General features: G+C 42.4%; 2 protein-coding genes across 2 annotated transcripts; both read right to left on the reverse strand.

Annotated features, from left to right (window-relative positions):
• Positions 1–102: 102 nt before the first annotated feature.
• il12rb2 (interleukin 12 receptor, beta 2a) lies at positions 103–10,560 on the reverse strand. The gene is made up of 16 exons (XM_076722864.1): positions 10,400–10,560; positions 9,982–10,112; positions 9,036–9,296; positions 8,140–8,263; positions 7,861–8,051; positions 7,418–7,560; positions 6,974–7,118; positions 4,777–4,850; positions 3,988–4,198; positions 3,614–3,796; positions 3,411–3,512; positions 3,154–3,300; positions 2,906–3,037; positions 2,215–2,311; positions 1,960–2,047; positions 103–1,871 (listed from the first exon to the last, which is right to left on the reverse strand). Exons 2-16 carry the CDS (start codon positions 10,049–10,051, stop codon positions 1,401–1,403), a joined length of 2,439 nt encoding a protein of 812 aa, XP_076578979.1. The 5' UTR covers positions 10,052–10,112; positions 10,400–10,560; the 3' UTR covers positions 103–1,400.
• A 2,408-nt stretch (positions 10,561–12,968) lies between these two features.
• On the reverse strand, positions 12,969–24,029 carry il23r (interleukin 23 receptor). The gene is made up of 17 exons (XM_076726958.1): positions 23,963–24,029; positions 23,419–23,530; positions 22,838–22,967; positions 22,370–22,545; positions 20,882–21,005; positions 20,615–20,781; positions 20,069–20,205; positions 19,769–19,973; positions 19,575–19,657; positions 18,513–18,714; positions 18,207–18,410; positions 17,757–17,855; positions 17,450–17,605; positions 14,851–14,991; positions 14,544–14,631; positions 13,933–14,023; positions 12,969–13,646 (listed from the first exon to the last, which is right to left on the reverse strand). Exons 2-17 carry the CDS (start codon positions 23,477–23,479, stop codon positions 12,981–12,983), a joined length of 2,730 nt encoding a protein of 909 aa, XP_076583073.1. The 5' UTR covers positions 23,480–23,530; positions 23,963–24,029; the 3' UTR covers positions 12,969–12,980.
• Between the last annotated feature and the right edge of the window lie 1,907 nt (positions 24,030–25,936).

Raw genomic sequence — 25,936 nt, forward strand, 5'->3', positions numbered from 1 at the left:
TTAATCCTTCGTGCACACTAGATTATGTAGAATTATCAGAGTTAAAGCTAGACATATTGTTGCTGCATATGTATACTACTACATACATACTGTTCATCTCTTCAAGTGCAGAGGCTGAAATCACTTGTTTATTCACATCAACATTAACACTGACAAATCAGATTCTTCCATTGAGGCTGCAAAACCCTTAAAAGTTTCTGTTTGAGCTGAACTGATACAGTTATCCACACCACAGAAGGCGATTGGTTGTTAATCTGTATGGAGAGGTTGCTGCTCAAAACTGGCCTGCAAACATAATTTTTTAAAACATTTTCCAGCTTTTCATAATGTCACATTCTGATTGTGGCTCGACTTTTCCTCTGGTGCTGCCTCCAGGTTGCAGCATTTTTGGCTTTTCGTGAAATGTCTGGACAACTGTTGGATGGATTGCCATGAAATCTTTTCCACACATTCATGTTTGAATTGTAATAATTTTGGTGATCCCTTAAGTATTTATGTTAGCTCAGTCATCATCGCAGTTTGACCAGTACTTTGATTTATGAGCTATACTTACAAAACTGTTAGCTTTAGCTGTAAACGTGCTAAAATGAGATGGTGAATGTGGTAAACATACCTGCAAACACTAGGATGTTAGCATTTAGCTCAAAGCAGCAAATGCCTAACTACAGTCTCCACAGAGCTGCTACTAGCATAGCTGCAGATTCTTGTTTCCAAATATTAAACATTTAAATAGAGTCTGATCGTCAGCAAAATAACTAGAAACATCTGTCATCGTGCAGCAAAATTACCCGCTTAACCACTAACACATGAAATTTTCTCCTGTTGTAGATAAGATTGAGGTAGCGTAGATGTGTTTAAAGGCACAGCCTATATACAGGATGGTCAACAATGCTAGGCTATAACAGAGCATGCGCCTGCACATGAGACACTGACATGTCACAGTAAGGAAAGCACAGGTGTAAATAAAAAAAATGATGTAAATGGTCGTGGTACTGGGCATGCTGCCTCACTGTCACAACATACTGGGACACTTGACACATGCTATTAGTCACACCAGCACTTTTCTTACCATGACAGGTCAAAATATCTGCTCAGAAATGACTAAATCTGACTCTCTGTCTTGCTGCCTGTACTGTGTTCACTTTGGCCATGTTATTAGTGTCCAGTGCTGCTCGGAAGAGAAAACAATGGTAATGCATGAAATGGAAACAAAAGCAATTTTCCAGTCAAAGATGATTATTGCATAACAGCTCTGGAGGACTTCAGTGAGAGAGCTGAAGCAAGGAGGTAGTTCATGGACATCTCAGCGAGATGCGTGACCCAAAAAAGACACTGAAACAGAAAGAACTCCCGTCACCACCTCCAGTCACCGTGTCCTGATTCTTAGCAGTCTTCTTCCTCTAAAAATTGTTGTTCTGAAAAAAGTCATTGCAGTCGATTTTGACTGCATCCAAAGTCAGCTTCCCTCCAAAGGCCAGCGGCCCTGTGACCATGTTGAGGCTGGGGAAGAAACCCAGCATTTCTGCGAACTCTTCCTGATCCTCCTCCTCCTGATCCTCCTCGTCCATATTTCCCATCCCGTGTGATGAGATGTAGTCGACGGTTGTGTCCAGAGAGGTCTGCGTGTGGTAGGAGCTGTCTGAGTCATGGGACAAGCTCTTGATGTAAGTGGTCAGAGGGGAGAGCAGCATGGTCGACTCCGTCAACGGGCTCAGCCTGGTTTGAGGGGGGAGCTGCGAGGAGACGTCGGTGTCGATGTCACTGCTCGGCTTGGGCAGCTCCTCAACATCCACCAGGATGGGCTCCTCCTCCTCCTCCGCGGCCTCGGTTACGTTGGAGTTGCTCGGCTGCAGCTGGAGTTTCATCTTGCCCTGTTTTGAAGGGAGACACAGGCGTAAACTGTGAACGGTGATCTGCGACTTACAGCAGTTTGTATTTGATGCACTTTCAGATGATTACCTTCTCCTGGGTGCACTCTTTTGCCCATTTGCTGTTTGCAGGATCTGGCACATCGCTGAGCATGAGGCACTGGAAGAACACCCAGAACCTGAGGGGGAATGTGGAAAACTGCTGAACAGTGTGGCAACAATTTACTTTTAATGCTGTGCCATTTTTTGACAATTGTGTGCTTTTTGCAGAACAACAAAAGAAAGGTGTGGGCTTGTTAGCTGCTTTGACACATAAATCCGTATTTCGCCACCGTTGCTCACGTACCTCTGCTTTACGGCTGAACTCTGGCACAGACACAGCAGAAACAGCGCGATCATAAAGACGACCACACACACAACGAGGAGGGACAGTTGTGACTCCTCTGCAACAGTGACAGTGAAACAGGAGGATGTAAGAGCGTACACCTGGCTGCTCTGTTGCACAGCCATATTATGCATCAGAAGACATTAGTAACAGCTGTGAAAAAAACTGGCTTTTCAACGCTGGACAAAACTTTTTTGTCCAGTCCTCTTACAACCCTGGTTGTAATGTTATTTCACACAGCAGTTTTCTTGTAATTGTATCAAGAAAAGTGATCCAGTACAGCCAAGTGTTAGATGAGAAGATCAATACCACTCTCACATATTCACTAAATATAAGACTACTGTCAGCAGCTGATTAGCTTAGCTTAGCATAAAGACTGGAAACAGGGGGAAACTGCTAGCCTCACTATGGCCAACAAAATCCCCTTACAAACGCCCCTAAAGCTCACTTATTAACACGTTATATCTTGGTTTAATCTGCACAAACACAGCTGGGGTTATGTGCTGGATTATTTCTTGGCCAGGAGCAGGCACCATGGAGCCAGAATCCAGCTTCATATTTACAGTACACGCATAAGAGTGGTATCGATCAAGAGAGCAATTAAGTGCTTTTTCCAAACTATTCTTCAAGAGGAACTCGAAAAGCTGCTTACGCTGAATGAAGAACTTGACCTTTTGACCAGCGAGGCCTTCTCCTGCAGCGGTTGAGGCCGTCATCCACAGGCTGTAGACAGCTGGAGACAAGTCTTTGATGACATGCATCCTCTCTGATGCTGGAACAGAGTCTGAAACACCATTTTAAGGAAAGTCACTCATGTGACTGTCTGCATCCAAAGGGTACAAAGAACCATCACCTCAGAGTACAAGATGTGTCAGTAGCATACAGGTAAGCGGTTCTTACGGTTCTGCCAGTGTCCACTGCCGCACTCTAGATAGATGGTATAGCTGGTGATGCAACCCTGACGCTGACCCCTGGGAATCTCCATCCAGGTCACTTCCACTTTGTTCCCCTCCACCTTCTCTTGAATGGATGGAGCAGCTGTTGGAGCTGCGAACAAGCAAGCAGAAGCCAAAAATACTGCTCAACAGGATGGATCATCAAGGAATATTTTAAGAAAGTTAATACGTTCTCTCCCAGCTATGTTTCTTCGATCTTACCTGATTCCACAGTGGTGACACCTTTAAATCTGGCCACGCTCACTGAGCTCCCGTTATCGACAACATGCACTGCTCCCTCGTAGCACTCAAAAGGCTTAACACCTGCATCAGGAAAGATGGTGGTATATAAGAGTGAATCCCAGAGAAAACATGATGGCGGTGTGTCATTTCACCTGTATTTACTGTAACTCTGCATGTCCCACCTGTGATAACAGTATGGTTGTCATTCAAGCCCAATCTGACCCATCTGAGCTCCTCCAGTTTGTGGCCCTCCGGGTACCACTCCACCACATAGGCTGCATGTTGAGGTGCAGTTTCAGGCTTTCTCCAGGAGATGGTGACACTGTGGTTGCCTTTAGTTACTTGCACTAACTTCAGGAGGTTTGCTGAAAAACGGAGGTGCACGTGTGCAAGAGAGAGAGTCATATAGATGCTTCACCCTGGATTCAATATTACTAATGCATCCGCTTTTTACCTCTTAACCAGACTGCTCACTCAGAAAAAGAGGCAAATTCTGGTTTCATGATGCTACAGACAAAATCAAACCTGCATACAAAGTTTTTTTTTTTTTTTTTACCTTTTGTGTGATGGGTTGTAATTCTGGCAGGAGGGGACAGGCCTTTGGAGTTGCAAGCCCACACTATCACTTCACAGCTGGCACAGAACGGGGCCGAATAATTCCTGGCATCGGCACTAATGTTAGCGCTGAAGACCAGTCCAGAGTTTTGGCTGTAAACTCCGACTTTGTACTCGATGATTTTCCCTCTACTGATGGACATGTTGGCCTCCTGCAGTCACAGAAATGTTTAAAATCACTGAGTTTGGCGCCTTTGTTGAAGGACACGAAACAAAAGATTTGAAATGATGACTTCAAAATCAACACACTGCAAAAGCAGACACATCATTTCTGCTCAGCTCCCCTTTTCTTGTAAACTGAAACTGCGGCGTCTGCTAGCAGGTTTCACTGAACTCTCACTGTCTACATGTGACATTAAATGACTGTAGTTGTGTGTGTGTGTGTGTGTGTGTGTGTGTGTGTGTGTGTGTGTGGCAGAGGGTGGGGTTGTGTAAGCGTGTGTGTCTATGTGGTAAAAGGTGGGGATGTGGAAGTGTGTGTGAGGGTGTCATAACTCAGAAGTGGTCAAGTGTTGACCTTTAATTTGTGCAGAACGTAGCAGGAAGATGAGAGTGTTACTGTGGCTTCAACACTGCAGGCCCACACAGAGTGGGACTACAAACATGGACACTACAAACCCTCAATCTCATGAAACTGTCCAGCACCTTTTATCCTCCACAATCATTCACAATTTGAACAGTAGAGCTCTCACCCAGAAAAAACAACTTTTTGATAAGATTTAAAACTCACCTTCCAATAAACTCGCAGGGATTGAAAGTCAGAGGCGGGTTCAGCGTACCACACATCCAGCTCTGCGGAAGGAGCTAAAACAACATGTTTCAATGAATGAGTGAGACACGTTTATAGGTTTGATATTTCTGTATTTCCCTTTAAACTCCCTAAAACGTGACAAACATCCAGCCTGCAGCTCTGTTACATTTTCCTATGTGAGCTCAAGTCTGACAGCAATGAGTAACACTTCCAAGAAACCGAATGCTCGAAGGTTGCTTGAGATAACATCCATGACAATGAGCATCTTGTTGCCTTTATATTGTCAGTTATTGTTGGTGAGTTCAGGTGCTGCTGGAGAACTGAGACTTTAGTTTTAGCCACCCAGCTGCAGCCTTTTTAATGCAAGAAACTGCACATTTCCCTTCACTACATTGAAACAATGCCCGCATATAATTATTGTTTGTCTTTTGGATGTGAGGCAGATAAACGGCACAGTTTGACCCTCATGTTCTGTCTGGGTTCCTGGAGACTCCACGTTCTCTTTAGCAGCTTTATGAGGTTGATGCTTCATGAGATTTCCTGATTTCACTGGAATTGCTAATAGATACAAATTTGAATTGATGACATTTCTCTGTAAAACTGGTTAAATACCAAAGGATGTTCTATATTATTCTCCGATAAATCTATTAGGATTTCTGTTTTGTCAGTTTTATGACAGTTAGTTCATAAAAGTGCAAACAGGGAGTTAAACCTCTCATCGAATCTGCAAGCCCAGTTTGTGGCAAAGACAAGGTTTCACTTCAATATGTTTCCACAGATTTGGTTTTAATAAGGTCAAGGGAAAAGGAAAGAGGTATTTTACAACCCTGATTCCAAAAAAAGTGTGTGAAAAGCTGCGTAGAACATAAACAATATCAGAATTCAGTCATTTGCAAACTAAGTGTGTTTACAGGCAGCAGTTTTCCAAAGTGTTCCTGAGTCCATCTCCTTTATCCAATCATGTGTTCACAAAGCGGTGAACCTCGCTCCATTGTCGCTTGTGAACGACTGAGCCTTTCCAGCACCTTTCATACCAAATCATGATACTGTCACCTGTTACCAAGCAGATATTTACAAAAATCTATCACGCTGATGAGGTCAAACATTAAATAAATTGTCTTTAAATGTTAAAAAGGTTGAAAATTCTACTTTACTTTTTGAATCAGGGTTCTAATTAAACAGTTAAATTATTTTGCAATTGTTGTTATCGTTTTTCCAAATTCAGATCTAATGAGAAACCAAAGCCAGCATCAATAAAATAAACAATGAGTGTAATGATTTCAAATCGGCACCTGCTCACAACTGCACTTCTATTTAAGGAGGATCTATTTAAGGGTGTTATTACTTTTATGTGAAAAGGCAACTATTGTGGTAGATTAGCTTCCTCAAGTATGTTTCTAATCTCTGTGGGTTGGTTTTCTCGTGCTGTCCTGGATGAAACCAGTGGCTGATATCAGGCTCGCTGTGGTCGAGGGGATGGTCATGTGTAATCACATATGTGGAATGAGACACTGTGTGCTACTACAGGAGGACGACAGTAGATAAAAAGGTGTAACCAACGTGTTCATGCTCAAACACAGAAGATGGAAGGGTTAAGGCACCGTTTAGCAAACGTGACCTCTGCTGCTGCTGGGTATTCGTGGAAAGCTGATGATATCACTGCTGCACATTCATGCATTATCTTATATATCTGTACAGAGACCTGCAAATCTCCACACCATCTGCATCACAAATATACAGCGATATTTCCCATGAGGCATCACTAACTTCTCCACCGCTTCGCTTTTCTTCACTCTGGCTGAGTGTTTAACTGATATATAATAAGACTGAAGTACAGTTTTATTATAAGCTCTGTGTAAACCACTGAGCATGCTGCGTCTCATCACAACTGAATGATTTCGCTCTTAGCACACAGCCAAATAAGGCCTGTTTCAGTGGCTTTTTGTAGCTTTCCTGAGGGCTGCCAGTGGCGAGCTGATAACTGCACAAGAAAACCCAAATGAAAGGAAATATTACTTCATTATCTGATAGCTTGTCTAGATAAAGTGCCACAGAGATGTTATAAAGACTCGTTTGTCTGTAGACAGAATCAGACGTACTTTCACTCAGGAAGTGCAAAAATACACCAAGGTAGGCTGTTTGAACAGAGCAGGTTAATACGGACAGGCTCGCTTACCCTCCTCTTGAGTCCGGCTGGAAACATCTGTGCTCCACTCACTCCACAGGCCGCTGCTGAACTTAGATCTGGCTCTGAAATGGTACAACCTGGAGGGCTCCAGAGCGGAGATGGCCCGAACCTGAATCAAACCCATCTGCAGAGCCTGTAAGTCAAAATACACGCAACTCATCAAACATTTCTGCATTTATGATCAGGCTGTAAGAACACCCGACAGAGTGTAAAAGGTCAAATTTCACCTTGTTTTTGCAGCTTGTGCAACACTGTGAGTTCACCTCTGTGCACATCAACCTGCCACTCATATCTGACTTTGGCTTTGAATCGGCACATCTCGCAGTGACTGTATGTCTTCAAAGGTTTTAAGCAACCTTTAATATCTCTTGCGACATTTCATTGGAAGTCCCTGCATTTTGTGGAACAACCTGAACAGCTAAGACTTCTTACTGAGTCTGGATAAGATGTCCATGTCTGTGCTTCTGCTCTGTATTGGATCTCCAGGTGCTGAATCCTCACGGGCTGCTTCACGCGGATGATGCACTCACGGGAAGAGCACTCTGGATGGCCAAGTTCAGGAGTGGAAGGCATTGCTGCTCAGAATGAAAAAACAACTGTCACAAGACGGGCTGCAACGGGTTCAGATAAGATTTTGACATTTTCTGTGCAGCGATTGAAGAGATAGGATTCCTCTGCATTGATGCTGGCCTTCAGTTAGTCATCGCTTATCGTAAACTTCAAGCTTGGAACATAAACAAAAGACTCTTTTCGCTGCAAAGCTGGTCGTCATTGTGATTTCTTGCCTGACAAACAGCTGCCACTGCACATGAAACATATGCAAAAGGTGCCAGGCACCTCACAAACTCACCAAACACTCACTGCTGCTGTCTTACCAATGTCACTGAGTGTGTAGTTGGTGATGGTGGACACTGCAGAGCCCAGTGGATTTTGGGCGCGGACCCACACAGAAACCAGCTGGACAGAGCTGGGCACAATGAAACTGGCTGTGAGTGAGTCAGTTCCCTTACTGGAGCTTCTGTACGTCATCGGTCCAGCTGTGTGGTTTCCAGACACAGTTCTTACCCTAAAACATGCAAATCCAAGTTTCATTTGACAATTGGTGCAAGCAATACGCGAATAGCGAGTTCCCTCAAGTTCCCTTTCAGACTCACAACAGCACTGAACTGTTCCGCAGATAAGTGTCTCGTCCTCGGTTCCAGGTGCACAACACGACTCCACTTTCATTACTTTTGACCTTGTAGATGCATGAAATGTTTTTCGGTTGATCTGGTAGGTCTGAAGGACAAAGAAGACAAAGATTAGAATGAAGCAGAGAACAAAAAATCTAACAAACAGTCTAAACAAGGCTTTTTAAATCATTTGAAAGTGCAGTAACATATTACTTGTATGAGGAATATACAATTTAGTGAGCTAATGTGCTATTCCCTGATGTTATCAGCTGAATTGCCTTAACAAATTTAGTCTTTTTCAATGTGGCATTTCAGGTACAAGTATTTGCAGTAATAATATTGTACATATGTATGTTGCACATTAGGGAACTGGCATGTGTCACAAAACAAGCGGTTTTTCACTCCTCTAACAGTCACAGCTCCGCAGTCAGAATAAGCACTGTATCACAGTTAGCTTTGACACTTAGCTGCTTTCAGTCGACAACATGGGAACAGCGTGTACTCGAGGTACAGAAGAGAAAGCAGAACCAGCAGTGCAAGTTTTTTTTTTTTTTAAATTTAACAGCTCTTGTAGATTAAAAAGTTACAGTCATGCCTTCAGATATGAAAGTCTCATCTTGAGACATCGTGCACGGCAAAACATTCTCCAGGATTAGTGTGCAAAATTCATGCAAGTTTTAAATGAGAGTAATGAAAATAAGTTTGGAGCCCATGCTGAGTTTACGTTCTGGTGCCCTGCACTCTTCCTCTTGTATTAAAAGTCAGTTCATTTGAAGAAAACCAGTCTGAAATCTACTAAATCTGCACATAAAGAAACTTTTCAGTGGGATAAATGTTTCAGAGAGGGATGCTTTCATGCTCCTTGTTTTTGTACTCACATCCAGCTGAGATGTCCAGGCCACAGGGGTCCAGAACAGGCGGACAGGTACACCGACAGCTGAATGTTCTGCTCTTGGTTATGTTTACCACATTAAAATATATAGCTGTAGAATTAAAGTCTCTGTGGCTCTGTTGTGTGGGTGGATGGCCGCTGAACATGGATCCCTTCCGCTCGCACTTACAGGCGCAATAAACCCTAAAACTGGAGTCTCGCTGCACCACAGGTCCAGCGCTGGACCAGATGGCACAAGACTTCTCACCTAAAAGTAGAAATGACAACTTATTCAGACTGCACCTACGTGCTTTGTAGTTTTGTGAATGTAAGAACTGATCTTGGAGCAGATGACAAAGCTGAGACACAAAACACACCATCCTTAGAAAGATCCATTTTACAAACATGACTGATGACATATTACAAAAAAATGAGAAACAATGACAAACACAACTTTCTAGAAAGGCTTTTTATGTACAACCATAATTTAAAAAAGAGCTGGGATGATGTGTAAAACACAAATAAGACAGAATGTGGTCATTTGCTAATCCTTTTATACATATACTCAATTGAAAACAGTACAAAGACAATATATTTAATGTGTGAGCTCATCAGCTTCATTGATTTTTTTTAAATATCTGCTTATTCTGAATTTTATGCATGTTTCAAACCAGTTGGGACAGGAGCAACTAAAGACTGGAAAGATGTGGAATGCCCCAAAAACATCTGTTTGGAACATTCCACAGGTGAACAGATTCACTGATAACAGGTGATAGGATCATGACTGGGTATGAGAGGGGCATCCTGGAGAGGCTCAGCCGTTCACAAGCGAGGATGGCGCGAGGTTCACCACTTTGTCAATCATCCACATCCACTGTCCAACTTTTCCAAATCACATGAAGAAACGAATATTAAATCGTACTTTCTCTGCCAGCCGCTCGGTGTGAGCTTACCTGTGCAGAGCTGCACGGCCAGCGCGAGGACAGCAGTAAAGATGGGCCATGTTTGGGACATTGTCGCCATGAGTCATCAGTAACTGCCTTCTTATGTGTCTCTTACATCGCCACAGGAGCTGCTAGTTCCCCTTAAAACAAAGAAAAGAAGGCAAACGCAGTGAGGTCAAGCATGATGTCTTGTATAAGCGATTTGGAAAGATGAGAATGATCAAGTTTCTTTCTAAGAAATCACTCGGTACTTTTATGATTCCCCCCCTCCTGTCCGCTTATATGATCCCATTTCCAGTATGTTAATAAGAAATAAAGCAGCCTATAGAAGAGCTCGTGTTGTGTTGGCTCGTTCTGAATGTGATTAAAGTGCAGCTGCGCACAGCCCATAGTGACGGAATTACAAACAACAAACAAACATACTCACCGAGTTATCGCACCTCAGCTTCATCTTGTTGCTCTGTGAGGCTTTTGAAGCTCTATCCGTCATCATAAGTCCTCCTGAACATCTTTATTTCGAGCAGTGCATCCACACTGTGGCGAGGTGACAGCGGACACTCCGTGCGGGCTGACTGCCGCCTCTGGTGTGATGTGGCAAACTGAAGTCACACACTCATCATGGAAGTCAGACAGACACACACACACAGACCTCTCAGAAAATGTGCACATGCAGCCTTTACAGCTATCATAGACTATTATTCCCTGTGATATGCCTAGAAATGTAGAAAGATATGACTTAAGTTTCTTTTTTTCTTTTTGCCAAAACACGAGCTTCCTTATAAAAAGATCCTTCTGCATTTGTTTGTTTGTACATATCCTCAAATACACTGAAGCTTGTTAAACCCTGCCCCTTAGTTATGACAATGCCAGGCAGTGCAGATGCAGCTTTGATCCCACACTGTCCTGAATCCCATTGAGAAGATGAGGACTGATCACATGATGTCTGCAGACTGATGTTCAGATCTTGACACCTGTGAAAGGAGCTGCATCAATCCCTCAGATTAATTTTCGTCATCACAGTTTCCACACAGCCCAGTGCCTCTCACTCCCTCAGCCATACCCCCATGTGGTGCAGCAGGGCAGGGGACTTTCCCCTTAAGCTGCCCCACTGGGCTCAGGTTTCATACAGCAACTGCTGTTACAGAGAAAGAAGGTGATGGGGATGATTTTCAAGCCCCCCCCCCCGAAGCTTTCGCATAACTTAAATCTGTCAATGGAGGAGAGGACCTCCTGAAAATTATCAATGGGGAAGTGAAACGACTCTCAGGAAGTCTTAAAAACTGGTGTCAAACTGCACTTGGTGACTGTAAAACTTCAGCTTCGGGAGCAAAATACTACAGAATACTACAGAATACCACACAACACACCGAGCCATTATCTGCAACAGGGAAACCCCCGACATGACATCTGCCCGAGTGTGTTTTGGAATAATTTCACACTTCCTGGCTCACAAAACACGATGGCTAACATTAGAAGCATGCAGAGGTCACACCCTAATGTGAAAATAACAGCAGCACTTTCAGCCGCTCATACAGAGCAGCTATTTTGACTTGATACGAGCACGTGCATGATGATTTATTCATCTTAACTCCCAATTTTGCAGGTATTTCCTTTAGATGGTTGAACATCTTGAAACTATGACTTTATTAAGTGCTAGTAAATAGTTTATTGATTATAAATCAGAAACAAGTCAGTGACAAGAAGCACATTTTGGCTCGCAGGTGGTGAGCAGTCCATTTGGCTGGTAAACATCTTCCTCCTCCTCCTCCTCCTCATCCAGCATCATAAGAGCTTAGTCTTCATAACATAGATGATCTGTTCTCACCATTATTCTGGAAACTGGCTGGCAACCCCCAGTTCATTAAATTAAAATTTATAGCTGCAGACTCAGTGAAACAGTATAAAGTAAGAAATGTAATGATGCATCACTTTCTAGTAAATCATTAAGTCTGCGGCTATATTTTTGGTTCAGATGCTCTTGAACATTTTTCCAGAAGAGTTTCCATTGGAAGTGTTCTGTATGTATTCAAGAGCATCATAACTGCACTGATAGTCTACAGCTATGCTAACAGTAACTCTGTGACTCACCAGCATGCTCACAATGCTAACATGATGATGTTTATTAGCAGGTATAATCTTTACCATGGACACCATCTTAGTGTAGCCTGTTAGCATGCTAACATTTGCCAAAGAGCTCAGTGGCACAGCCGAGGCTGATGGGAATGTCATTGGTTCTGCAGTGACCAAGTCAATGAAAATCTTAACCTGATGACGGCGGTAGAGGAAACATCAGACGACCATCAGCATTCAATCCTGAGGAAAACATGAATGTTTCACTTTTCATGGCAATCCATCCAGTTGTTATTGAGACTTTAATTTTAAACCATCAAAGTCACGAGGAAACCACGAATGTCTGCACAGCATTTAGCGCTAATCCATCCAGTAGATGTCTTTTTCCACTCAGTACATGAAAACTTCGACCTGCTGGTGGAGCAAGATGGATGTACAGGAGATCAGCAAAGTTGTTCTGAATCATCTTCAGGGGAAGATGAATGTCTGTACAAAGTTTCATGGCCATCCATCCAGCACTTGTTGGGATACTTCAGTCTCCAAAGTGGTGGATTGACTGACTGGTGGATGTACGCCAGCCAAAAGGGCCTGACAACAACCTGACAACCCAAAAGCTCTCTGTGTGAACGGCTTATTGTTGATCTTTAAAGCATCAATAAATGATTTGTGTAACATTAATAAAACAATTGGTTAGTTTATTAAGTATGTCTATATAGAAAGTAGTGCCAACACAACTATAGCAATGAACTGCTGCACACATATTACAAACAATAAAACTTCTCATTCATTTATTAACTTGGTTTCAAGCAGAGCTGATTGTAGTTGCATACCATCTGAAGCATGATCTTCTCTGATCACACAGAGTCACTGAGGTCAAGTTGTGATTGAATAATGCTTTCTTGAAAATCAGTTAAGTAGTGCAGGTTGTCCTGTTGGTGTCATTCCTCCTGTCCCTGCTGCCGCTGTGCGTCACACAGCGCCGTGCTGCCGACAGCAGCTACCTGAGGGAAATAACCAGCAGTCACTGCTGTCTCAGCTGTATACTGATATAAACACGTGTCTGCTGGGTCACAAATTGTCATTTCACCCTGTTGTAAATCAAAAGAGGGAGAGTCTGCTTCCACATCGTCCTCCATCCCCCTCGTCCCCAGTAAGAAGCCCCCATTCAAGACAGGTTTAGGCCACAAAAGGCTGTTAACAGAGCTGAGTGTCAGCCCCAGAGGTGAACCAGAGAACCCCACCTCCAAACTGGACAGAAAGCCTCCCGGTAATCCTCCAAATACACTTGAACACCTGTCTTCGTCCCCACTTATCTGTGCGTCCCTCTGCTCTTCTTCTGTCTCCAGCTCATCCTCTCCGTATGGAGCCAACATGGCAATCTGGGGTTTGTAGTTGACATGTTCCAGCTGGCTGTCAACAAGCATCGTCCCAGGATCTGCCACTAGCAATGGTGTCTCCGCTGGGGGTTGTCCTGATCCAGCCTGGGAAACTTCCATGTGGATGTTGGGGTACATGTCATCCGTCTCGTCCTGGGAGATGAGGCTGATGGGGGACAGCGGAGGGTCGCTGTAGGTGGAGGAGAGGGGCAGTTCGCTTTCTTCCTGCTGGAGACCAAGAATAAAAAGCAATGAGTATATACTAAATCTCTGGTGTTCAGCTGCATGTTGTCAGAGTGAAAGCAGGAAGTAACAAGTGACATCACTTCCTACTGTAGTCCAAAGTGTTAAACCTCTCGAAACTACATTGTTTTCAACATGGTACTAAAATGAACTGATTTCTCTCTTTTAGAACATATCCTTTTAACTGTGTGCAGCTGCTGCAGTTTCCTCACTGTGATGATGATGATGATGATGATGATGAATGTCCATTAGCTTTAGCACTTAGCTTTACCTTCAGCAGTCTGATGGCAATACTGTTTCCTGGTTTTGGGAAGTTTTCATCAAACCAGGCGGGTCCCCATGATATACATTTCTGTTTGATGCTGAGATAGAAAAAGACAGTTAGCTTTTAAACTGCAGTTTTTCCAGTGCTGATAATTATTAGTTTATTATCAAATACAATAGTGATGCAAAGTGTACAGAACTTAGAAAAATACGACAAAAACATTGTTATTCTACAACTGTGTTTTTTACTACTGCAAAGTCATACTGCATGAAGCACACAATCAGTATCCTCACAGCGAAAACAGCCATCAGGCCGGGCTGCTTTGGTCACATGTAGCATGATATTTGAGTTTTAAGTTTCTGTTCATGGCAGTCGTGTGGCTTCTTGTTCCTGTGCTCATGTTGTGGTGTGGCATTTCATGAAATCCACCACATCCATCTTAGTTACTAGTAAAGCAAAACCAATGAACATTCAAAACCAGCTGCAGGAGATTGAGGAAAAAAAGTGATGCGTATCCTCCGAATACTTTCAGTATTATTAAACGATGTCTGTTATGGTGACTGTTGTTTTCCATGACACAAAGATATCCAAGCACAAACAATGCGTAATAATAATACCTTTCTCTCACACAGCTCCAGCACAACAGGTTGGCTATGATCGCTATGAAGAGCGTGATGATGAAAACAATCACGAACACCAGGCCAACTAGAGGAGACAAGAAGGGGAAGACACAACAGTTTAGAAGAGAAGCTGTGAGACAGTCAAGAACACAAAGTTCTCTTTAATCTTCCCACTTTAAGCCTTTTTGTCCTGAATTAAAATGAAGGGGAATTACAGTTAAAGACATGTGCTTTAACAGAACAGGCTGAGCAGACGGATGTTTGTGTTGTTAACGGAGGCACGGGATGGCAGCAGGGCACTGACCTGCAGGGGTTTCAGGCTGGGAGGAGACCCGGGCCCCCCGCGGCCCCTCTCCTGCTGAGGTGGACGCGCTCAGCTGCAGAGCCAGAGCTCCTTCAGGACAGGCCAGCCACTTCTGTCTGGGCTCCGAGCCAGACACCGTCACTGCAGAGAAGCAGCCAATTCGTTTGTTAAGGCAGCACAATAAGTTATTTAATTTATACAAGCTTTAAAATATGCAAGAAGGCAAAATGAACTGCTTTAATTCAGTTGCGAGTAATGTAGAATTTCAGCCCCGTCAATCAGTATGAATCTGAGGTACAGTCTTGACCTTTGAAACAACATAATCGGTCTCTAGATTGACCCTATGAAGAGATTATTTTGTCAATTACTGTCCCCAAGGTTAAGAATGAACCTTCAATAATGGACAAGAAGTCTTTAAAGTGCTCAGAAAAAAAATGGAAATTGAAACTTGAAATCTACGATTGTGCCACTCGGGCAAATTCTCATTTCCCCAAGATTGAGCAATATGATTTAAAGCTACAGGACAGCTTCTAGATGGACTTTGTGGGGATATTGTTTTGGCAGATGAAGTAGTTCTGTGTGCTTTGAGCTCACTTTTGACCTGAGCTTAACTTTTCGGTTGCTTCAAGTTGCAGGAGATCCAGAAAGTATGTAGATAAAGGCTAATTTCTATCTCTAGACAAACCCAATTCTGACAATCAGATATGTTTTTTGGATTTAAGTAACTGGATGGGAATAAGATAACATGTTTGAGTAATTTTCAGTGAAAGTTCAGATGAAGTGACTTCAAGAAAACATCCAGTGTACACACAACATGTCACCAAGGAAGAGGAAAAGTAAGCTCTCAGGTGCCTTTACACTGAAGTTCCAGATATAGTGCTTGATGCAGGCTTGTGAGTAACAGCTTCACGGTTGCATGTGTGCATGAAGCCACATGGCTTCCTGTCTGTGGTCAGAGCCAGTTCTAGAAAACGCTATGATTCACTGAAGACACTATGAAAATGATGACAACCAGTGTTTTAAACATCAATTTGCTCACTAGCGAACATCCCCTCAGTTATACATGAAGAACAAATACACTCAATCAGATAATCAGAAAGGTTTACACAACCATACAACTCCAAGTCAGGCTTTCTGACAGAAAGCTAGCAAATGTTAATGTATGGTGATGACATCTGTTATGCTCCACCGGCTCCACTGTCACTGTTGGATATATTGGCTGATCCAACAAATAATTAATCACAAAAAACAATGGAAGCAGCCATCAGTTTAACAGTTGAATCTCAACACATTACTGGAAGTGAGAGGTGAAAAACCCTGCTGATGCACTGAAGGTTTGTGGGAGGGGAGTATCAATTGAATGCTGGTTCCACACTTTCCATTATGTAACAGAGGTTTGTGCTGAAACACAATGCATGCATATGACTGCATACATAATTTCCCACGGGTGAGCATACACATGAGTGTGCTAGAAAGTCTTAGCCTGACCAAGGTAAAATACACACACACACACACACACACACACACACACACACACACACACACACAACATATTGTGCAATATGTAAAAAAATATGCTCAAAACAAATAGGGGGCAGCATATCACCAGAGTAACTGCAAAATGCTGCTAACTGTAGCTGCTATTTGCTAGTTAGCTCAGTTAGCACAGTTAGCTCAGATAGCTTTGCATCCTATGGTGTGATTAGCGAGCTGATTCTGCCCGGACTGTGAGCTCAGAGCACCGGGGGAGTGTTGGTGTTTACGCCGCTGGCATGGACACTTTGGACTGCTGGAAGTGGGAGGTTTTTTGGCCCAGGCAGCTACGCAGCCCTCCAACACCTAAAAACTACAGAAAATGGTCTAAAAAACAAGTAGCCTACTATCCCTTTAAACATGATTCAAATAAATACCTCACTGTAGTCTAGTTAATTCATTCACTAATTGAACTCAGGACTGGGGAGCACAGATATGCTCCTGAGGCGAACTCTGGAGGTCTGAGTTATACTAACAAAGTATTACCTATGGAGGTACAAGGTGGTATATTGAGACAGCACAGGGTGGGGCTAGCTGGTTAGCACTTCAGACCTGATATTTCTTCACATTCTGTTGCAATTTTAGTTAATTTTTGAATGTTTTAAACTAAAATTCTTACATGTCGCACCTTTAAATGAGCACCATAAAGAGAAGTCCTCTTGATGTATAAGAACAGGAAATGACTCACAGCAAAGCTGTGTTTCCTCCAGACCTTCAGACAGTTCACCCAAATTAGAAAAAGATATTTTCTCACTTACCGCCAGTGATGGCCAGCCAAGCAAAGAGTTCTGGCCTTATTACAGGATGGATTAGGTTTTAAAATATCTGCCTCTGACAGTGGAGGGGAAATGGATTTTGTTTGTGATGCTCACAGCATTGAACAAATGGATTAAGAAATTTAGAAAATGAAAACCCAAAATCTTCAATTTTCTATCAAATAGAGCAAAGAAAAGCAGCTAACTGAAAATTGGAAACCTTGAACCTTGATGTTTTTTACTCAAAATATGGCTTAAATGATTGATCAATTACCAAAACAGCTCCTGTAAACAAACGCAAAAGGACTCACCGTTGAGTTCAGGCTTTCTGGCGTTCAGCGTCTGGAGATAGATGGTGTAGTTTGTGATGAAGCCTCTCTGCTGCTTTACAGGCAGCTCGTCCCACTGGATCCAGATCTGTCTGGCCTCGTGGACCAGTACTAACATGTTGGGAGCAGACACTGGCTCTGAAACACATAAAATGAGACAGAGAGAGGATGATGGGTGTAGACTGTACACTGAGCATTAACATTTGTAAATAAAAATGTTCGTCTTTACATTCAAAAAGTAGGAAGAAACTGTTTCTGGGACATGTATGTATGGATGTATGAATCTTACTCTGTTCTTTGGAGTAGACCAGACCAGATGATGGAGCACTGACACCTCTGGTGGTCACAGCATACAGAGAGATATTGTACCTCACACCTGCAGTCAGACCTGAAACAATGCAGAAAAACACTCCCAACTACATTTCTCAAACCTTCAACTTGCTGATGAACTTTGACTTCGGCTGTGTTGAGAATCATAGTAATGAACTGAAATTATAAAAGCACAAATAATTTATGTGTAACTCACCAAAAGTCCACAAGAGGTCACTGCTTGTCTCTGAGTTGAAACCACTGCGGCTTGATTTACAAATGCTTTGTGCTGTGTGTGTGTGTGTGTGTGTGTGCGTGTGTGCGTGTGTGTGCGTGTGAGCGTGCGCGTGTGTGCGTGTGTGTGTGTGTGTGTGTGTGTGTGTGTTTGTGCAGACGGGGTCTTTGCGCCTGACTGTTACGTGTTCTGTACCTGTGATGACTGTGCTGTTTTGATCTTCAGCCAGTTTTCGCCACTGCAGCCCTTCCACGGCTACACTTGTCCATTCCACCACAAAGTGCAGCAGCTCTCCTCCAGATGTTGACCGGTGTTTCTTCTCCGGCCACGACCAGGAGACCAAGACAGCGCTGCCATTAGCTGCAGGAGCCAACTCTCTCAAGACAGGCCCAAAATCACCTTAGCAGTTAGAAACAATGACAGGATTCCGCTTTATTGGGTTATTTTTCTTGGCAACTTAAACATGTTTTGTTTTCTGTGTTCTTTCTAATGTTTGTGTACCTGAGTGTCCGAGAGGCACATCTGCTGGTGGAGACGCCCCATACGAGGTGACAGCATTGATGCTGAGTGCCTGGAGGCCTGCTGGGACCTGAACTGAACACTGGCTCAACGCAGCATGACAGGTCACTTCCTGTTTTTGGTCATTACCCAGGAAGATCCTGTACAGTTGCACTTCACCGCTGTAATCTTGTGGAGATGGAGGCTGGGGAAGACGTCCATTCATCACTTTAGATTTACTTTTAAAGAAACATCTTGACAGTTTGCAAAATACAGTTATACGCTGTCTTGACTAGGACTGTACTGTACTGTATCATATCTGTCAGTTAGATATGAACCCACAGCTGGTTAGCTTAGCTTAGCAAAAAGACTGGAAACAGCTAGCCTGGCTTAGCCAAAGGTAACAAAATCCTGCCACCAACACCTCTAAAGGTCACTAATTGATATAGACCTGCAGTGATTAATTGATTAGTTGTTAATTAGTCACCAACTACTTTGATAATCGATTAATCAGTTTGAGTAATTTTTACAGAAAAAAAAGTCAAAATTCTTGATTCCAGCGTCTTAAATGTGAATATTTTCTGCTTTCTTTCCTCCTCTTTGACAGTAACCTGAACATCGTTGGGTTGTGGACAAAACGTGACATTTGAGGACGTCATCTCGGCTTTCTGACATTTTATAGACCAAATAACTAATTGATTAATCAAGAAAACACTTGACAGGTTAATCAACAATGTAAATAATGGTTAGTTGCAGCCCAAAATTAGTATAAAAAGTGCAAAAACAACAAGTTGTGGTTTCATGGGCGGTCATGTGACTATTTCTCGGCTGGGCACAGTCCAAGGCAAAGTTAGATTTACCAAACAGACAATAAAGTGATATCAATCTTTTCATCTGATTCTGAGCAAGAAAGCGAATAAGTGCATTTCCCACGCTGGTGAACTATTGCTGCAATCAGCGAGGAGTGTCGGCTGTCTCTATGAATGTACCAGGATAAACTATTTCTGATATTTTTTATATATTTCATCACAAAAGCCAGAGCTGATGAATTGCTTTGACACATACCTTCCACAAAACCGTCACCATCTGCTTCCCGTTTGTCCCCTGGCTGCCGACTATCCTCCACACATGCAACCGCTGAGACAGACCTAAAGATAAGTTTACCAGAAGTCGGGGGTTTTATGTGAGTGACAACAAACTCTCACATTATCACTATCTGATTGCCTTTGTTGCAGGTTCAGTACAATTTGCATGCTTGCCTTTTCCAGGGCTTCTCCCCCTCACAGACCGGCTCCATTTGCTGCAGAACGACTTTTTGCTGGTGGTGAATGTGAAGCTGGTCTTGTTGGTATGCCTCAGTCGGGTTTGGTTGCATGTTCTCATCTGGAACTCATATTCAGTCAGAGGCTTCAGGCCGTCCACTTGTATCAGACCCTCGCTGAGCTCTGTTCCCTCTCCCGCTTCCTAAAAAACATCAAGAGATTAGGTCACCTGCACTGATTCAGACCAATGCTGCAAAGACCCAGAAAGCTGTCACAGGGGTCATTACATGACTTTACCCAAAAGCCATTATCAGAGCGGAGCCTGACGTCGGATAAGAGATGCTCAGAGGATTCAGCGATTCTCCATTGCAACATGGCTGCTATGGAGTCACTCCCAAACGTGATCTGCATGATATGAGGGGTCTCTGGTACCACTGCAATACAAAAGAACATGAAAGTAGCACACACACAAGTGACAGTGACTGTCCAGTGTGATGAGCAGCCAAACGACTCAAAAACAATAAACAACAAACAATAAATAAGTTGCTACTAATTCAGCAATGACTCAGAAAGTCACTTCTAACATCTAACAACGGATGCTAAAAGGCGAAAAAGTTCACTGAAACGACGACAACTGTGGGCCTACTGCTCACTTCAAAGGGATATTCCAAACACAGAGAAACAGTCTGCAGACAGCAAGGTCAAATTAGTCAAATTGTGATCACAGAACAATGACAGCCATTCACAGGATGACTCATTTCTCAAGAAAATACTTGATAAGATTTAACACAAAAAGTGTGCTTATTCAGACACCAACTCATTTAAACAGAAATGAGAGCTTACCTATATCCTTTACACAGAGGACGAGTGGATCAGACTGCGATGATCCGAAGTGGTTGTACGCAGTGATTGTCAGCTGGTATTTAGTGTTTTCATCGATCATTGCTCGTGGTATGGTGATTTCTTCAGCATCCTGGATCTGAGTTAACAGTATCTGGGTCCCATTTTCTCTGATAATGAGTCAAAAATAAGGTTTGCTATTGTCAAATGGATGTTGACAAGTGAGAAAACAAGGCAGCAGCTTAATTTGACCTGAGAATGACACCATACCTGCACAATGAAATGTTGTAGGCAGTAGGGAGGTGTGTTTCCTGTCCCGCGTCCCACGAGCAGTCTATTAAATCTGAGCTCCTCGATGTTTCACATAGAATATTTTCAGGTTTATCTGGAGGGACTTAACATGGAGAGGATGGAAAACAAAATAGAAAAATGTTAAAAATCAAAGCGTGGTCATTTTTGTATACTTTTTCTATGTCTTTCCTATGATTTTTGGCAGCAAAGTTGCAAAAATCATCGGAATGTGTGCTATTACTTGTCCTCAGAGATAACACTGGGAGATAGTCATCAAAAGGTCAAACCGAGTCCTTTGAAAATTCAGCAAATTCTTCAATATACAAGACAGAAAGGCAATTCAAACTTTGAGTAGGTCACCCGACTTGGACTTTTTGACAGCTCTTACTTGTTCAGAATCAAGTTCTGTGCGTTTTCCGCCTCTTGTATACTTTATATTTTTGAACATGTTCATTTATTTTTTCTGCGATGTCAGTCGGCCATTCCAGCCTTAAAATACAGGATTTACCAGCGTGAGTTTGAACTACAATTGCTGAAATGCTTCTACAGCTAAAGCCACAAAGCCATCAGCACTTGAAATTTCTTAGTGGTTACCCAGAACACCCAAGCAACTACCCAGTAACACCTCATTAGAGAAGGAACTGGCTGCAGCCTGTGGACCAGGGGGAGCAACGTGAGCCTCCAGTTAAACCTCTAAACCCACAATGAGCCAAGGCAACCAGCAAGGGACAACTTAGGAGAAGATCCGATTTGACAGCCGTGTGGAGCGACAATCATTGGTAAAAATGCAACGAACTTGAAGCTACATTTGCAGATGAGTCATCCTCAAATTCACGCAAAGGTAAGCACATTTAATTTTTCTTTTTTTTCTCTCGAAGCGGTTGTTTTATCAGCTAAACCAGAGCTGGTGTGCTCTTACTAAACTCGAAATACATAACAAGCTTTGAACCCACTGCTGTCCTGTACTGATTAGGCAAATGAATGAGCTGCTGATCTCATCTCGTAAATTGAAATGTGACACACGAAAGGCACACGTTAAGTTTAACTGTTGCAAAAGCAAAACGAAGCAAATCAGATTTCAGTCTAAAAATCTTATTTAGTCAACTACGTCTAAAACAATTCAAATAACTAAAATATGACTAAAACTAAATGGAATTTTCATGAAAAGACAATGAAATACATCAAAATTTACAGTAGAAATTTACTCTGCCAAGAACCTTAGCAAATATCTACCTACTGAACACCTAGCTACTACCCAATAATATTTTAATAACCATGATGCACTGCAGCCACTATCTTAATACCTTTCAATGAGGTGGTAAGTTTTAAAAATCTAATTTATGTTTGTGTGTAATTTTGTAAAATGTTTTTGCAATGCACACAAATCCTCTTAAGAACGTACTTCCTTTTTAAATAATACAATCCTACTTTTATCTGAATGTAGAAGTCAGAGCCAAGTGTACGTACGACCACCATGTAGGTCCAGTCCATTGACGATCTCATGCAGCTGATCTCTTTGCAGTTTGCAGCGCACTATAGATAGTGGCGTCCGGACATTGATCAACTTGAATGTCACCGTGGTGCAGTCGACTTTCTTCCATGGATTGATGGTCTGACCATTCAGCTCCAGGGATATTTTGGACCTGGAAGACAGTCTGAATAAAACAGAGCAATATTTTTAACCTTTCTAAAGTATGATTGGCTATCTTCCCAGATAGCCTTTGAAGAATGTCTTTGTGCTTTGTTTTCTTCTGGAGGTACAGTTTCTTTTTGAGGACTTAAAGAAGAAGTTCTGATTGGTAGGACTATTTTTTCTTCACATAAAATCAAGATACTATAATTTTTAGTAATTAGTTGATATAAAAATGGTAAATTAAGTCAAGTCCCACTTGGGCCACCCCTGTCAAAAACCTTTGAACACACCGCTGTTCATACCCCGAAAGACATCTCCAGATGTGGCAGTACACTGTCAGGTTTGAGCCTATGAGGAAGAGCGGAGCTGGTTCAACTGTCACGTAGCCAAGGCCATTGAAGCGCTGGCAGTCAGCCAGGAGCAGAGGGCAGCCTGTCCAGACAAGACAGACACAGGTTTTCATAGCAGGACGAGCCAAGGCTGAGGCTGCCTTCCAATTTTTACTGTCAGTCTTCATCGCTGGCTTTACAATTACACATGCCAAGAACAGTTTGAGACAAAAGAGTACATATTTCCATGATCACTTGAATTTTCTAGAAAGAAAACTGAAATATGTTTAACACCTCACTGCTGTGGTCAGAAGTGCAAAAACATGGTTTAGAGCTCGAAACCACAAAGGCTACCAAACTGTGATCCACTTTTCTCACTGAATCGGGGCTGACAGGCTAACAACAAGAACGTCAGTAGATTTCTTTTTTAAAAACACTTTTTAAATAGAATTTATCTGGTCAGCAAAATCACTATTTTGGCATTTAGGCACATCAATTGGATGGATGGATAGACTGATTAGATAGATGGATAGATTATATAGAGTGATACTCACGTTGGAGGGAAAAACTGAGAAGTATGATAATGAATCTCCAAATGGTTGAGTGGAGACTCATCTCAGCTCATCTTTCTTAATCTTTCAGAACTCGCTCTGCACAACTCACCGGCTGTGAACAAAATGTAATTTTATAACAATTCAGCAGATATTTATTTAGAAAGAACCACTTTATTAGAATTGACATCCATTAAGTCATCTTTAAAATGTACCTCAGCCGTCTGTGCACGGGAGAATTTCTGACTAACACATTTTCATGTGCAAGTTTGAGGCTGATAGCATTTACAGAAGTTCAGGCAGAACCAGTCATAGTAGGTGTGACACCACATGTGGCAGATGAGAGATAAGACAGTTCTGTCATTGTGTTATCCTGCTTAGAAAACTGAGATAAATGTGCATTGCATCAAAATTTGAACTCTTGAACGGAAATCGCCATTTTCAATCCAGTAGTCATTATTACATGGTTTTGTCATTTTCTTCTTTATCAAACCACCAAGTTATGTTTGTAGAGATGTTTAGATAAAGTTCGCCAGAATCTGCTTACCTTTGTAATCCCTTTATGGTTTTCTTATCAAGATACAATCCAACAAGTTGCATCTTCCTTGGATGAGTTGCATGACTGAAGTGATCTCTGATGCACGAATGAAACCTCTTAAAGAGGCCATTGACCTAGTTTGGTGGTATTTTGTCAAATGCAGAGACTTTGAACATTAGCTTCAGTACTTCGGTGGCCTACTTCAGTTGCTCGTTTTTCATCACCACAAAGGTTGAGTCGGCTTTAAACGTCAGTGTGCTGAAGACCTGCTCTCACTCAACGTGCTGCTGTAAGCATCATGCGATTAACATGATATGTGACACAATGTGACATGAACTTTTACTTTGAAAAAGATGCTGACCAGCTTCACAACAACCTCAATGTTTTTATTTCCGTCAGTCCTGACACAGATTTTTTTAGAGTAACTCTAAATGTGCGGATGCAGTGAACAAAAACGTGCTGATTCTGACTACATCAGACTTGTCTCTGAACTGACATTTAATATACATGTTCTGTCTTTTAAGTAAGCTGATAAAACAAACTTACATGTTTGGTCTGAAAGAGGTCACTTCACATTAAAAGAATAAAATAAATAACCCATATCTTTTCTCATTTAGCTGGCTGCTAATGCTCATAGTCCCTTAGAGTGCCACGGTGGCGACTGTGTTTGAGGAAAAACAGGCAGAGACTTTCTCATGGTACCCCAGTTTTTGTTATTTCCTTTCGTGGGTTATTTTCCATTTCTAACTTCAAAAGCTTTACCGGGAAAACCCAGAAGTTAGAGTGGGTGTGTGTTCACGTAAAGATAAAAGACACCTCAAGCTTGAGGTTTGCTCATTCTTTTCGAATCAGAAAGTCTTCATGTAAAATGTCAGAGGTTCAGTTTGGTTCAAAGTGCTACTTTTTAAATGTAAAGCAGAAGAATTTAGGGATTCTCTCTTTAGATATTCATATATGCTTTTTTATGTTTTAAAGCTGCAGTAGGTAACTTGTATAAATATATATATATATTTTTGTCATATTTGCTAAAACTCTCCCTATGCCCAGACAGCAGTGCATAAAAACATGTCCTCTGTGAAAAAAAACAACAAAAAAAAAAACACCTCCATTGGTCCCACCTCCTGCTCCCACTGTGATTTGCAAGAATCCACCGCGCCCGACACAAAATAACCAATCAGAGCCAAAGGAGCATCTGAGGGAGTGTCTGACATCTGTCAATCACTATTCACACACGCAGCAAACCGCCCCCTCCCTCCGCTCATGCTGCCAGCTGCCGCTCACTCAAATGGCTCTTTGAGCGGCAGGATGCTAGTGAAAGCTATGGCGGAGCAACAGCCACCCGCAAAGGAGAAACTACCCACACCGCAGCTGCCAACAACAGCATATATGGCTAAGACAACAAATAACCATAAAGCTAATATGGTGATTGTTACAGTAACACTCCGCAGCACGTACAGCAGCGGTTGGGCAGAGTTAGCTTGTTTCCGATGCTAAGGCTAACGTTACTGGTTGTCACGGCAGCCGCGCAGACGCCGCAGGGAGGAGGGGCTTGGAGGCAGGACATGAGTGCAGCGGAGAGGGAGGGGGAGTGACGTGGAACTTGTGTTGGTTAAAATTTTAAAAGTCTGCTCTCTTACCCCAATTTTCTACCTTCATTTTAAATATGAAGCATATAGAACGATGATGTTTGTTTGATGTTTTTAAACAAAGAAGAATCCTCAGTGTAATACTGTAGCTGGCCACAATATTTCCTGATATACTCAGGATTTTTTAAAAATCTGACATTGACAGGAAGTGAGGACATACTCCTGATAGGCACTCGTTTGTGCAGTTTTAAACACAGTTTGACATTGTGACCACTTGCTGAGGACAGGTTTAATACATGTAGACGTAAATTTTAAAATCTGAAAAATTCAGGAGTATACACAATTCCTTCGCATGTATTTTTTTTTAAAGTACTTCAGCATTTTTATTATAATCAGT

Source organism: Chaetodon auriga, chromosome 3 (assembly GCF_051107435.1).
Source record: "Chaetodon auriga isolate fChaAug3 chromosome 3, fChaAug3.hap1, whole genome shotgun sequence".
In the NCBI taxonomy this organism is placed as follows: domain Eukaryota; kingdom Metazoa; phylum Chordata; class Actinopteri; order Chaetodontiformes; family Chaetodontidae; genus Chaetodon; species Chaetodon auriga.

Coding starts and splice junctions, on each gene's coding strand:
- il12rb2 (XM_076722864.1), bottom strand. CDS start 10,051: ATGGCGACAATGTCCCAAACATGGCCCATCTTTACTGCTGTCCTCGCG. Junction 8,052..8,139: donor CGGAACAGTTCAGTGCTGTT/GTGAGTCTGAAA, acceptor TGCATGTTTTAG/GGTAAGAACTGTGTCTGGAA. Junction 3,513..3,613: donor CAACCATACTGTTATCACAG/GTGGGACATGCA, acceptor TTCCTGATGCAG/GTGTTAAGCCTTTTGAGTGC.
- il23r (XM_076726958.1), bottom strand. CDS start 23,479: ATGAGTCTCCACTCAACCATTTGGAGATTCATTATCATACTTCTCAGT. Junction 17,606..17,756: donor GGTCTACTCCAAAGAACAGA/GTAAGATTCATA, acceptor TATGTGTTTCAG/AGCCAGTGTCTGCTCCCAAC. Junction 14,632..14,850: donor CCAGCCTGAAACCCCTGCAG/GTCAGTGCCCTG, acceptor TGTCTCCTCTAG/TTGGCCTGGTGTTCGTGATT.